Source organism: Melopsittacus undulatus, chromosome 5, assembly GCF_012275295.1.
Source record: "Melopsittacus undulatus isolate bMelUnd1 chromosome 5, bMelUnd1.mat.Z, whole genome shotgun sequence".
NCBI classification, from domain to species: Eukaryota; Metazoa; Chordata; class Aves; order Psittaciformes; family Psittaculidae; genus Melopsittacus; species Melopsittacus undulatus.
Genome location: NC_047531.1, coordinates 48,561,873 through 48,575,679, shown reverse-complemented (window position 1 = coordinate 48,575,679; position 13,807 = coordinate 48,561,873). Strand labels below are relative to the sequence as shown.

At 43.7% G+C, this 13,807-nt stretch overlaps 1 protein-coding gene across 3 annotated transcripts in view; it reads left to right on the top strand.

Annotated features, from left to right (window-relative positions):
- ABTB3 (ankyrin repeat and BTB domain containing 3) overlaps positions 1-13,807 on the top strand; it is a 173,777-nt gene that overhangs the window by 158,055 nt on the left and 1,915 nt on the right. For all 3 annotated transcript variants that reach the window (XM_034062953.1, XM_031050035.2, XM_013129373.3), the window contains exons 12-16: positions 5,115-5,220; positions 6,007-6,109; positions 7,875-7,956; positions 8,807-8,875; positions 11,939-12,052. In XM_034062953.1, the coding sequence (XP_033918844.1) occupies positions 5,115-5,220; positions 6,007-6,109; positions 7,875-7,956; positions 8,807-8,875; positions 11,939-12,052 (474 nt within the window). The remainder of the gene's footprint in view (positions 1-5,114; positions 5,221-6,006; positions 6,110-7,874; positions 7,957-8,806; positions 8,876-11,938; positions 12,053-13,807) is intronic.

The following is a 13,807-nucleotide window of genomic DNA, read 5'->3' as shown; positions in this document are numbered from 1 at the left end:
CAGAGGGATGGCTTTGACAGCACCCTTGTTGCGTGAACAGTGTGGCTTCTCTGCTTGCTGGGGAGATGTGTATTAAGAGGCAGACACCAAGCCCAGAACAATAAGTGTTTTACCTTTCTGCCTAATGTGGTGAGCTTTTGGTTTTGAGTCTTTGTGGTAGAGGAATTTGAGGGCCTGGCACACTTAGGTTAAAACCTAATGGGGCAGAGCTGGTGAGGGTAACATCAATGGAAGGAAAACCCAAAGTGCTGTTTGGGATTTGAGAAACAAAGCAAAGCAGTCTGACTTGTTACCTCTGTAGAGGGCACCAACATGGAGGTGGTGGGACATCTGTAAGCCAGTAAAGGGAACTAATGGATTTGGATTTTGAGCAGTCCAGAGAGATATGATGTGGGAGTGGGGGAACCTATTACAAAAGGCAAGTGAAGCACAATGTGATCAGAGAAGAGTCTAACTGATGAATCCTACCAGACTTCCTCGCTTGAGAGTCTGGAGCATAGCCACCAAGATGACATGTACCTTCCACAGGTACTGGGCAGAGCTGGCTTTTGTATTTCCCAGCAGTGTCTCGTACCTTGTAGGTCCATGTCCCAGAATGTCTAGGCTGGGTTGAACTGGGTAAGGTGAAATGGAGCAAGCTTTCCCAGAGTATGTGCTGAAGTATGTGGAGGAACCTTTCCTGAGTCCTGCCACAGACTTTCATCAGATGGACATTCAAGAAAAAACAGCCCTGCACTCCACACCCAGGTCTTCACCTCTTTTCAGATCAATCGTCCACTCATCTCTGCTCCAGCAACTTGAAAACCTTCAGCTTTGCTTCAGAGGAATTCCCCTCGCAGTTCAAGTGTATTCACCAGGAGTGGGGGAATTCCTTTAGATCTCTGCTGAAGAACGCTTTTAAGTCAGGAGACCGCTTGTGTCTACAAAGCAAAGTTGCTTGCTCACCAACTAACCCTCTGCTGGAAGCACCATCTCCCTCAGAAGATTCACTGTTGTTCCCTGTTCCCTCTTGCCTATCTGTAAACTACCCCTATGGCTAGGTAAATATTGTTATTATATCCTATGCCAGGTTTTCTTCCCCCTCCTACAGAAAAATATGCGCACCAGCTCACTTTGTGTGTGAACGCCCATGTCTGAAAGGAACCTGGCTTCGCTCCAGATCTCAGCCTCTCACATCCTGGCACAGTGTTTTCCAACTGTTGTGGTTTAAATCAAGTCCACACACAGCTCGTTCATTCACTAGCCCCCCCCCCCCCCACCCCCCCCCCCCCCCTTGCTCCCCCAACTCCCGGAGAGTTAGGAAGGAGAATCCAAAGAATGTAGCCCCCACGGATTGAGATAAGAACAATTTAATAGCTAAGGCATAACACAAATCACTACTGCTACTACTACTACAAATAATGATGATAAAGCAAATAACAAGTGAAGAGAATACAACACCTCACCAGCCACCGACCCATAACTCACCCCACCCTGCCCGACCGAGCACCGACCGATACCTTCTCCATCCCCCCAGAGCTCCAGCCCTTCTGGGTCTCTCCCGGTTACATCCTGGATATGATGTGCTATGGTATGGAATACCTCTTCGGCTAGCCTGGGTCAGGTATCCTGTCTCTGCTTCCTCCCGGCCTCCCCTCCTCCCTGGCAGAGCATGAGCTCAGAAAAAGGCCTTGAGCAAACCAAACACCCAAGCAGTAACTCAAAACATACTTGCTATCAGCAACCGTTCTCAGCCGGAAAGTCAAAACACAGCACTGCACCAGCTACCAAGAAGGAGAAAAAATGACTGGTACTGCTCAAACCAGGACACCAACATCAAACTGCAGCAAGAAAACAAACTTTGGTTTGCTCCTGTGGTGTTAATATTGCCACCCACAACTGCTGCAGCAAGCTCTTACAGCTGTTCTTTCACAGTCAGCTGATAGGGTGATAGGATAAAAGAGGAGGAATTATCCAGTTCCGTGCTTAAACAGGATGGATGTAGTAACCAGGGCATCTTCTGAGCTTCCCAGTGTGGATACTGTGCAGAGGGGAAGGTTAAATAGGCTGGACGTGTCCTCCTCTCTGCTAGAGCAATGCTGGTGCCCCAGGTCATGGACTCATGCATTTGTTCCCAGTTACTTCATAGGCATCCCAGCTCAGCCTGCTCCAACAGCAGGATTTGGCTCAAAAAAGACAGTTGTTTTTTTTTTTTCCCCCAGACATGTAGTGACAAGCAAAGCATTGTTGTCCTCTTTCCTCTTTGCTGCCTCTTTCTGTCTGGTTTATTGGTAAAAGCCATCAGCGGCTCTGTGGGGAGCAGATCCAGAGCCACAGCTCTGTGAGCTTGGCTGCATGTGGGGTGGTGTGGGAGGCAAGCTTGCTGTGCTCTAATAGCTCACCACTCTCCTCCCTGTGTCTCAGGGAGAAAACTTGCTGCTGTTTGTTAGTGATGACTAAATGAGCTTTCCAGACAAGCACATTTTTTAGCTTTTCAGTGGCATGCGTTGTAAGTATTTAATGTTATCGACACAAGCCAAAGGTCTCCAAACCTCCTCTCTGCCAAATGAGATCAGAGTCCTGTACTGGAGGTCTGAAGTTCCGCAGTGCATCGAGCCACTGTCTGCCTGACGGCCCCACTTTCTTTGATGTGCCAGTCCTAAGGTCTCTTTTCTCGAGGTTTTTGAGCATCTCTTACATGAATGTATCACATCTTGAGATAATTTGAGCTGTTTGCACTGTGTTTTTCACAGACTTGTGGGCAGTCAGTGGCAAGGTGGCTTTATAATGGACTTGATAATGGGCTTGTGTCTGCACACCACAGGGTTCATGCCCTGTTGGTAACCCAGGGAGCTGGCAGCACCTTGCTTACATAGGCAGGCTCCCATGGGGTTCATCACGTTGGTTGGAGTTATGAGTAGGGATCTTCACCCACCTGTGTGACTGCATTTTGCCCATTCTTCCCTGGTCTCCGTGCATCAGGACATCCTGGCACGTGGTGCCATAGCTCAGACAGGTGAGTGAGACCTCTGGCTCCTAATGAGGCGCTGGGAGGTCAATGCCCAGATACTCCATCAGTGCATTCCCACAGGCACCCCAGAAAGGGGAGATGGGTTGTCTTTATTGATGTATTTGTGCCTTTTTAAAAAGCTATTGCCCAGGCACAGCTGTGGCTATGACTGGTGAGTTCATGGACCCATTAAAACCTCAGTGGCATAGACAGGACCTGTGCACACTGGCAGATTCGAGAGGGAGCTGCCAGTAGCTATCCTCTTCAGTGCAGTTACTCTGCTTTATTCACCACGGGTGAAGGTGAGCATTGCTCTTCCAATTATGCCTCTCCTCTCCAGAAGCGTCCCTCTGCTCTGAACCACAGAATTATCCCCATCCTCTCTTGTATTTACTGACTTCTTAGCATCTGCTGGATCCAACTGGGAGCTGCCCTGCTGGTAATCAACATCCCCCCAGACACACTCCTCCCTGACTGACTCAGTCAGCCACAGCACTTCAGCACAGCCCTTCTGAGCAGAGAAGCAATTGCTCTTTCTGCCCTGCCTGTCTAGAGCTCTCCCAGCCAGCCCTCCTGGCAGCTGAGTCACTTCCTTCTTTAAATCTGGCCTTAAACCTTCCTTTTCTCTTTGCCCTGTGATTCACTCCCTTTGTGAAGCGCTTTGCAGAGCTCCAGCTGGAAGATGCTGAACAGAGATGCCCCCAGTGCGAGACATCCTCCTTGTCTTGGAGCCACAGCAGTGAGACCCTCTCTGAGGGCTGGTCCCTGCACAGCGCTAAATGGTGTCTCTTAGTATCAGCGTTTCTCTTATCTTGCCGTTTCTTTCAATGCTGCATCTTGACGTAGGAATCGGAGCCAACTCCCGCCTGCGGGCGAACGCGTGTAATTTCCTTTGACATCAGCGTGTGCCTGTGAGGACACAGCTCTACCCTTTCCCACCCCATCTGATTAGAAGTGGTGAGGGAGTCATTACAAGATCTCTGCTGCTCCTCCTTATCTCTTGTGGGATTTAAGGAGAACCACTGTTAAAACTGAGCTGAAATGCGCTCAGAGAAGGGAAAGCTTCAGTTTCTGCTCTATAAGCCTAAAGATATTTTTAGTATAACATCTGCACTCCTCATATTTTTCTATTAAGATTTAGGGTGTTTTGTCCCTCACTTGCTTATTTCCTTGGCTTTGAACCCTCTCATAGATAACTGCCTCGCCTCTTCAGTTTCCTGGTGTGGAACGGAATCACCAACCAAGAGCCCAGTTAAAAGATGTCATCATGTGGCACCATTGAACTTGGCTATACCTGCCTCTGTTATCAGCAAAGCATGGGGGAAAATTTGCCAAAGCTTTTATATCCTGCTTTCAGCTGTGACTTAGGTAGTTAAGCACTAAATCCATTTCACTATCCTTGCAGCTTTAGGCATATGAACACTCAAGTTGCTTAGCACTTAGCAAAGTGTCCCACGGGTGTACCCTTAGAGTCTTGGAACAAATGTGTACAGCCAGGAGCCAGGCTTGGTTCTGTTATGGTCTCGTGGCTTCCTTAGGACAGTGATGCCCAGGCTAGTGCTAGTATTGTAAGAGCACATTAGTGAAACATTTGGGAATGAATGAGGAGAGATGCAGTGGCAGACTGTGATGCTTTGGTCACTTTGTAGAGGAGGGTCTGTGAGATTGTTGCTTCGAGGAATGCATGCAGGCTGTACAACTGTATCTATTTGTAGCTCTTGTTTTCTAAAACATGATCGATGACCATTTTCTAGAGAGTGACAAAAGTCATTTTGCAGTACAGCAAGCCCGCAAATAAAATGAAATCACTATTGTAAGGGAGCTTTGTTTCTATGGAGGGGACAGGAGCTATGAAGTTTTTTAGAAATTAAGACCTCTGGTCCAAGGAGAGGACTTTCCCTTTTTAACTGATTCTTATAGGAGACACAGCAATCAAGTAAATGAGAATTGTCATTTCTAACAAATACTGATAATCCTAAGATCTGATTTTTAATAAAGCTTCAGCAATCACATTCTTCAGCTTCAAAACAGGCAATTCTTGAGAACAATGTAACATCTCCTTGGCATACTGATGTTCCTTTGCACAATGAGCTTACACTGCATATATCTGTTTTCTTTTGCTTAGAATGAAGTCATCAGCCAGCAGCTCTCTGTCATTTTCACTCATTGCTATGGACCCTACCCTATTCCGAAGCTTGTTGAAATTAAGCGCAAGCAGACCTCTCGCCTCGGTAAGCATGGCTTGAAGGTGCTCACTGGTTCTCAAAGGAGAGCTGTGGGAAGTCTGTGTCCTGGCTGTGTGCCAGGTGGGCACAAGTCAAAGGAAAACCTGAATCTGAAAGGCAGAACCAGAAGAAGGGCCCCAAACTTAGCCTGACCTAAAACCCCCACTGAAATCAGCGGGGTCATCAGATGTGTTAGAGTGGGACCATAAACCTGCAAAGATTTGTCTGTATTGATAACTAGGCTGGAATCTAAGCTTGAAGCCAAATGTTTGCCCACATATGAAAATGCTGTGGCTGGCTGTGGGTGATGCCAGGCTAGCACAGCCCTCCTTACCTGCAGACAGAGCCCAGGTCATTTTAATGTGACCAAGAGAAGACCAGAGAGGTTTTCCAGGACCCTATTCCCCTGGCAGAAAGACTTGTCCACACAGGGAGAGGGGTGTAACAGGGTGTAAATAACCGTAGGGCCCTCCAGCATCCATTCAGCTGTAGTTTCCTTGGATAGCAGAGCTGGGAGGCTGTGCCAGCTCTGCTCGGTGGGGATGGCTGGCTGTCAGCAAAGGTCCTCACAGACTTCAAAGCTTTGAATTCTCTTCATCTGAACTCCATGTGGCTGTCTGGGGTCTCAGGCTGTCCAGAGCAGCTTCATAGGCTTTACTCTTTAATTAAAAACAATATCCTTTGATGCTGTTGTCTTCTTTTATCAAACAAGGATAATATTCTGCACATTCATGACCTCTTCAAAACAAAGTTATTGGCTTTTTTTCTTTTTTCTTCTTTTTGTGATTCTAGATCCCCATTTTCTTAACAACAAAGAGATGTCAGATGTTACATTTCTGGTGGAAGGAAGACCATTTTATGCACATAGAGTGTTGCTATTTACTGCATCACCAAGGTAAAATTTCTGGTTTTGTAACAAAAATCAAACTTAGTTTTGTGATTTGATTTTGTTGGGGTGTTTGGGTTTCTTTTCTAGGTGGCTGGGGGGTTTTTGTTGTTTTGGTTTTTTATGTTAAGATTCTTTGAAGGTTAGTGGCCCAGTCTTCAAGTTTTTCCTATGAAGAACATCTCAACAACTTGTTTCTTGTTGATCTGCAGGGTGTTTAACAAGTCCTGCCATCACTAGGTTCCTACCCAGTAAATCATCCATGCCAATCAGGCCATGCATCTGACTTCATTTCACTGAGGCACATTTTCATGGAGCTCATTGCTGCATCCAGCTCATGATCATAGAGGAGTCTTTTAATATATTTATTCCTAATGATTTATTCTGTCAGTGGCTAAATCCTGCCTTGCATTGGTATAGGCAGTCTCCAGCAAAAACAAACTCCTATCATTACTTTTACTGACAGCATTTGACCCTTTTAAAATAAAATTAACTATGAAACATCATACTGTATCCAAAGACAGTATTTATCATCTGTTCCCTGTGCTCAGAAGGCTGGATGTGGGTTACCCAGCACAACCCAAACCTTATTTGTATGCAGCTTTATAATTAAAGGTGTGCCTTGAAACAACTTTAGCTGGTCCTTCATAGGAGCTTATTTCAAGATGTGGCAAGGACAAGCCACTGAGTTTGGGTAGTTGAGCTACCATTGGAACTGATGCTAGTTGTGCTGCCAACCAACACCACAGGGTAAAGAGATTTGCGGAAGGCAACTGCAGTATCTAACTCTGCCTTCTATTAAGAAATGGGTGTTTTGGTTTGGAGCTTATTGGTAGAGGTACAAACATGTTCCAAACTCCAGCTTTAAACCTACTAAATTGTGTTCATAATAGAGTTTAACACTATTAAAAGCAAATCAATTGTTATCTGTATGTTAACAAGATGCAGTCATGGTGTGGAAAAGGTTACCATCCAGCAAATGCTTGTCTTGATAGATAAGCCAAGCTTCGCACCACTGTTGGAAGCTCAGGTGAATTACCAAAAAGAGGAAGTACAAGGGCAGAAGTTTCTGACAGCGTATTTCCTATTTTTGTCTTCTGATCAAATGGGAATATCTGGTTTTGAGACATAGATTGCTACATATAGATATGCCTCACATGAATCTGCAATTATTAACTTAGAATGTGGGATTTTCTCCAGAAACTTGTGTCTGAATTTCAGGTTTTGATAATCAGAGAACAGCAACTTCTCCAGTTTTCTCTCCTGCATCTTCTTACACAAGTGTACTGAGCCTACGTATATGTAGCATTAAAAGTCTTAGTGTAGCTGCTTTAATATTTTTTTCCAAAACACTTTTTTTAAAGCAGCATAATGGACATAGGCCAAAATTTATGTCCTTCGGAAAAAAAGAAGGTGTGCGGTTTTTAAATGTTGAATGTCTTCCTAAAAGATCATGTTGCGAGGGGAACAGAAAACAATGGTTTTGGTTTTGTAATATGCAACATTAGAGAATCCGAATTTCTTATGTACGTTTTATTTTGCCATAGTCTTAGATGTATTGTTCCAAAATCTCAGATTGAAATCTCCTGAAAGAGTGGCATCTTCCTTTTGGTTTGAACTTTATGTCAGTGTCTAAATCTTGATGCATTTTAGCGACAAATCCATTCATTTCAGTGTACTGTATTTGCAAGAGCTGATTCTCTCTTTCCACTTCATTCTGCCTTTTCACAGAGATAATTGGGCTGGTATTTCAATCTTGCTCCTTTTTATTTAGGTTTAAAGCACTGCTGTCTAGCAAGCCCGCATCTGATAGTACTTGTATTGAGATCAACTATGTGAAGTACCCCATCTTTCAGGTAAAGTCAGTTCTCACACTGAATTTGAATGGAACATGTAATAGGAACATTGCACATGCCCTGTCCAAATTAGTACGAATGTATTTGGAAAACACATAGCTCAGAGTAGTGGTTTCATGAGCACAGGTTTCACCTCTGTTTATACTATAAGCTGCAGAGTGCTACTGACTGCAAACGTTGTGCCCAACCAGATTCAATAGCACATATATGGGCTGTGCAGACAAAGCAGAGCATATTAAGGTAAAGCACCTGACTCTTTTTTCTCTTGCTGGCTCTTTCTGTATTTAATGGACAGACTTGCAAGAGAAACAGTTCATTAGGTACCTTAGCAGTATTGTTCAGTCATTTTTTTGCCATGAAAATACAGAGCTTTCTTTCTGTATCTGAAGCGTATACATGTATATGCTTCCCTCTGTTTGAATCAGAGCTCAGACAGTTCCATGTATCAACTGCTACTGCTGCAGATAATTCCCAGCTGTCTACAGTAACTTTAGGCTTGCTGGAAGCTCACTGCAGAGGGATCTTAGCTGGCTTGTATTACAATGCAGAGCCTCCCCCACTCTTTCTCATCCATGCATGCCCACACACAGCTGGGTAAAGGTGGGGGTGCCATTGCCAGGGAAGGAATAAAGGAATAACCATTATATATGCTATGTTTTCCTGAATCAGTGATGTACTTTGAGAGAGAGAGTAACAAAATGTATCTGGAAATCGGGAGGTTTGGGCTGGTTTTATTTACAAATCCCCTGTGGTGTTGGAGAGCCTTAGGTATTGCCTGCAATCTTTACATCACCCTATTCCCTGATGTCTTGGATTGCTTTTTATAAACACTTCCTTTGTTTTATTACAGCTGGTTATGCAGTATCTTTATTATGGAGGTGCAGAGTCACTCCTGATTAAAAATAATGAAATTATGGAGGTAAGAGATGTTTATCTTAATTGCAGTGGGAGCAATGCTAAGTGATCTCTGTACCTTTCACCAAAGGGCAAGATATGAGCACTCCTGTCCTGCAGAGAGTCCTGCGGATTCTGTTTCCTTCTCTACCAGTCAATTGTTGACGGTAACTTTCACCAGTATGAAGTTGACTGTCAGGGAAGAGAGAGTAGAAAAACTATGATAATCAAGCCCCCCAAAATGTCTGAAATAAAAATATATAGTTAGATGCTTTGAGAGGCTCTTTCAAGGAAATGCAAAGCTGGTGTTACCACAATCTGGAATCAGCCCCCAACAGCATGGTATACCATCCTCTATATCTTTCAGCCTGATAGGTGAGGTGCTTTGCTACCGCTGGGCCAGGCAGCTTCCCTCTGACACACTCTTGCTTTTATGTGTATTAGCTCAGGCTTGCATGTCCAGGCCCATCTCAACAGTATAAAAGCATCCAGTTGGGCTCTTCACTCGGGAGAATTCTTGGGTACCAGACTTTAACCATGCAAAAAAAAACCTACTGGAATCAGTTCAGTTTCAAGCGTGTGACTGTTAAGTTTTCTGAATAATACTTTAAGCTGTTTCCTGAGCTACAGAGACTTCTTTGCCCCTTTCTCACTGTTTTTAAAACATCCAGTGCCATTGTGCCCATTTGTGAAAGTCAAACCAAGCCAGCTGGACTGACTGAGCTGTCAGTGTAGCCACACATCCGCAACCTCTATGGATGTTAAGTCATCTTCTTCCAAATACTGTGTGCTGTCACTGCCAGCTATTGAACTAAGAGATATTAGAGCAAATTCTTGAGCCATTGATGGAGTTTTCCTGTTGACAGTCACCAAATTATGGTAGCCAAAAAAAAACCAAGACAGTAAATACTAAAATCTTGAACAGCTAGTGTACAGATTATAGTTACCACCATGATGTTTTATTGTTGCTTACATTAGTTAGTCTGTCCCTGTGACATTGTTGACTGGGGCATCTATGCAAGGCTTGGCTTTTACCAAAGTCCTGCTAACCACAAATTGGGAGCAACTGTTTGGCGTACAAGTGGCCAGGGTGAATCAATTCTGATGGGTACAGACACATCTGTACCAGCCCTGCTGGCAGTCAGAGGATGGAACTGGTCAGGACCCCTTTCTGGTGCAGGTGGTGGATTTTCAACTAAGCATACCCACACTGACTTTCTGATCTTTATAGGACAAGGTCACTGATTCTCATACCTTGCATGACATCTCATATGATTTCACTTGTAGTTTTGACAGAAGCTCCTGAATTTCTTACCCTCCCTGGAATAAGGAGTCTTAGATGAGGCAGTGCAACAGATTTATAGAGATGCCTGTGTTACCACCTAGGCTGTTAAAAAGCTTGCGCTGCAGTTTAGCTGGCAGCTTGCTCTACTTTTGTGACATCTCAAAACTTCTGTGAATCAAGAATGTATGACTGATTGATTGATCTGTTGATAACAGATCTAGCCACAATTCCTCACAGTTTACAGTAATTACAAACCAGCACGTGACTGCTTGAGCCACAGAGACAGCTGGAATAGGATTTGGCTTTATCTTTCAAAACTGCATTTAGCAACTTGCCTTATTACAAACAAGATAACAAGAAGCACCAGAAATACTCCAGAAATCTTTGCTGCAATTCATAATTGAGGCCAGCTGGCTGCTATCACATCAGCACTGCAGATTTTGAACACTTGGATTTATTTATGGGATTAAAGGAGAGCTCAAGCAGACTGCATAGAAGTTAGAGTAATGTCATGGAAGTTTCAGGGGTTTGTTCCCCAGTGTTCCTACCTAGTGGCATGAAAGCCCTTTTGGGATTCACAGGATAGATTTTTGTCATGCAGTTATTGATGGTAAGGGCCATATAAATGCCTAAACACCTGAACAGCTTGGCCTAAGAGACCTGGCTGGATTAGAGCAAGGTGTCAACAGTGAAGAACCCCTGCTTCCTAAACCAGAGCAGGGAGCAAGAGGCAATGACTTAACATGGAAAGACAGTAAATTAAATCCCTTTTCCCTGCTGTGAAAAGACAGAAAGGGAGCAATAGCAGAAATCTTGGCACTACTGAAATCAGCTGGAGAAATCAAAATTTAAGCGATTTTCACTCTGTGGGTTCAGGTCATGCCCACAGATCTCAAGGCAGTACCAATCCAGGTAGTATATCCATAGGGTGGATGCAGGCCTGAAGAGGGAGGTCAGCTTGAATCCTGATGGCAGGAGAGTCATGGTAGTACAGCAATATAGACCTGATGCTAACATGAGTGTTAACTAGGCACTGCCTTGCACCAAGCTGGTTCCCATCTTTGCACTGTATCCCAGTGTACACCCACTCCTTGGAGTAATGTGGAGCCAGCCAGTGTTTTAGTGGCCATGGCCTAGACATGACCTTGCTGCTGCTCACAAGCTAGAGCAATGCACATGTGGAGATCTGTTCCCACTTCCTTGAGCGTGCTGAGATGACAGATTTAAAGTTTATTGCCTCTCTAGACTTTTAAGTCTTCCCAGGGTGGTCATCGTCTGGTTTGAATTCCTCTATCCTCTTGTCCTGGTTCTTCTGCTGACATCCCCATCATCTGGTTTGAATTCCTCTATCCTCTTGTCCTGGTTCTTCTGCTGACATCCCCATACCCAGCCTAGGTGCTCTGTTTCAGCTACAGCCTGGGGAAGGGTTGAACCAGAACTTTCTTTCTCCTGGAATGTAATTGCAGATCCCTCTTTTCCAAGTCATGATTCAAAGTGACCAGAGACTCTTCAAGCTGTCATTTCGTTTTTCTCTTTTTCCCCCACCACTGCCCCTATTCCAAAGTTAGCACATGGGTCTGAGCAGCCTGTGGTGGTCTCTCCATGGACATCTTCCCCCAGTATGATCTAGAGGGGACTGCAAAGGGTTGAAGCAACCAAGCAACCTTCTCATTCTGACTATCAGTACTCTCATGCTAACTGAAGCAGAGGCAGAGAAAGAAAGATAATGAAACAGTAAAGAAGCAAGCTCTGATTCTGTATCACTCAGCAGTTTTGACTATTTTTTCCCTTCTTTTTTTTTAGCTTCTCTCTGCTGCTAAATTTTTCCAGCTTGAAGCTTTACAACGACACTGTGAGATCATTTGTGCAAAAAGCATTAATACAGAAAACTGTGTGGATATTTATAATCATGCCAAGGTAAAAATAACTGCATATGCTTGCATGTTATGTGTCTGTCCTCATATCCATAGGTCACTGTTATGATAAGTAGTGATACATACATATATCGTATGCTTAGTATGTTTTTATGTATCTAAGATTTGTCATTCATTTACTGTGCCTGAGTGGCCAATAGGCACCTAGTATAGTGACAGTCCTAAATGATGTAGTGTAAGAGCATCAGTGGCAACTTCTCACCTCCTTCCCTAAATGGTTCAAATTCAATTTGAGTGTACCACCATGTGGCAGATCTGTCCCTTGTCATGGCAACCCAAACTGCTGTGTTATTCAACAGGAATCACATAAGTGAGTAAGATACTTCTCTTTCACCTTCCAAGCTCCATGGTTCCATTACAGTTCCTCTTTCCCTCCTGCCTGAAGCCCACTGGGGTGATATACTCAATGCTGGTGACAGCTTGTCAATGTATAAAAATGCCGTGCTGTCAAACTACAACATCTCAGAGCCATGCAAGATGGTAATAACAATTTTGTGTCTCAGAGAGATTCGCAGCTTCCTAACTGGAATCAAATTATTTACTTAGCTTGTGAGGGGGCCTAAGCCATTAGGCATAAAAAACATGGCATTTTTTGACCTGGGAAACCTATTTTTGCTCATGGATGGAGGTGGTTGCCACATTGATTAGTTTCAGTTTTTCTCCTCCTTTTGTGTACTTAGAAGTTAAGACTTTCATTCAGAAAATGGAAATGATACACAAATAGTTGAGACAAAATATTTTTAGAGCATTCCTTAGATTATTTTTTCTAAACTTACATGGTCTATATGAATGATAAAATGGTGCAGCATGACATGGAGGTTTGATTGAACACAGTAATCCTGCAGATTGCTCCAAACCCCTGCAGATCTATCTCTATTCACATTATCGGGTATTTCATACAGAAAGTAGTAATGTTAAGTCTTGATGTACAGATAACATGCAATCACTGTTTGAAACAGCATAAAGTTTCATCTATAAAATGAATAAGAAATGAGTTTTATCTGCAGGTCCATTTATTGTAACAGAAAAATAAAATCATCAGTGCGAGAATCTTTTGAAAAATACCTGATTTATCTTCTAGCTCATGTAGGAGCTTCTCAGTTTTTATTAGTTACTAAAAGTAAAATGAATTATTTTGGTTTAAAATCACGTTTTCTTTGAATTGTGAAATGTAGCTGTTATTACATCCTGATTGAAGAAAGTTCTTACACCGAACTTTATACCTGTCTAAGGGACTTGCATACCACCGGTGCTAGGACTGAATAAACTCAGTGATTAAATCCATCTCCTTGTTTGCCTGCAAGGGCCCCAGCCTGCAAAGTTTTTATGCCTGCATCTTCCAGCGGTGGCAGTGGAAATGGTGTCCCTGGGAGGCTTTCATGGCCAGGGTCATGTTAGCACTGGTGTGGGTTATGCATTGCAGAGATAGCCAAGCTAGCTGTGAATGAATTCTTGACTTCTTTAAGCCACATCACCCTAGAGCTCTGTATGGGATAGTTTACTTTGCTTCCAGTATATTACATGGGCTAAGCTTCATACTGCTATATCTAGAAGCTGTCCAGGACCTGAACTCACACTAAAGCTAGTTTGGATATCTCTCTATTATGCTGTCTGCAGAGAAGAGAAGGCACTCCATCTTTTGGTTCCCTGTCTGTGTGATGTGCAGGTGATTAATCTGGGCACAGATTGCTCTGCCCAGAGTACTCCTGTCACACAGTAGCTTCATTTGTTTGTTATG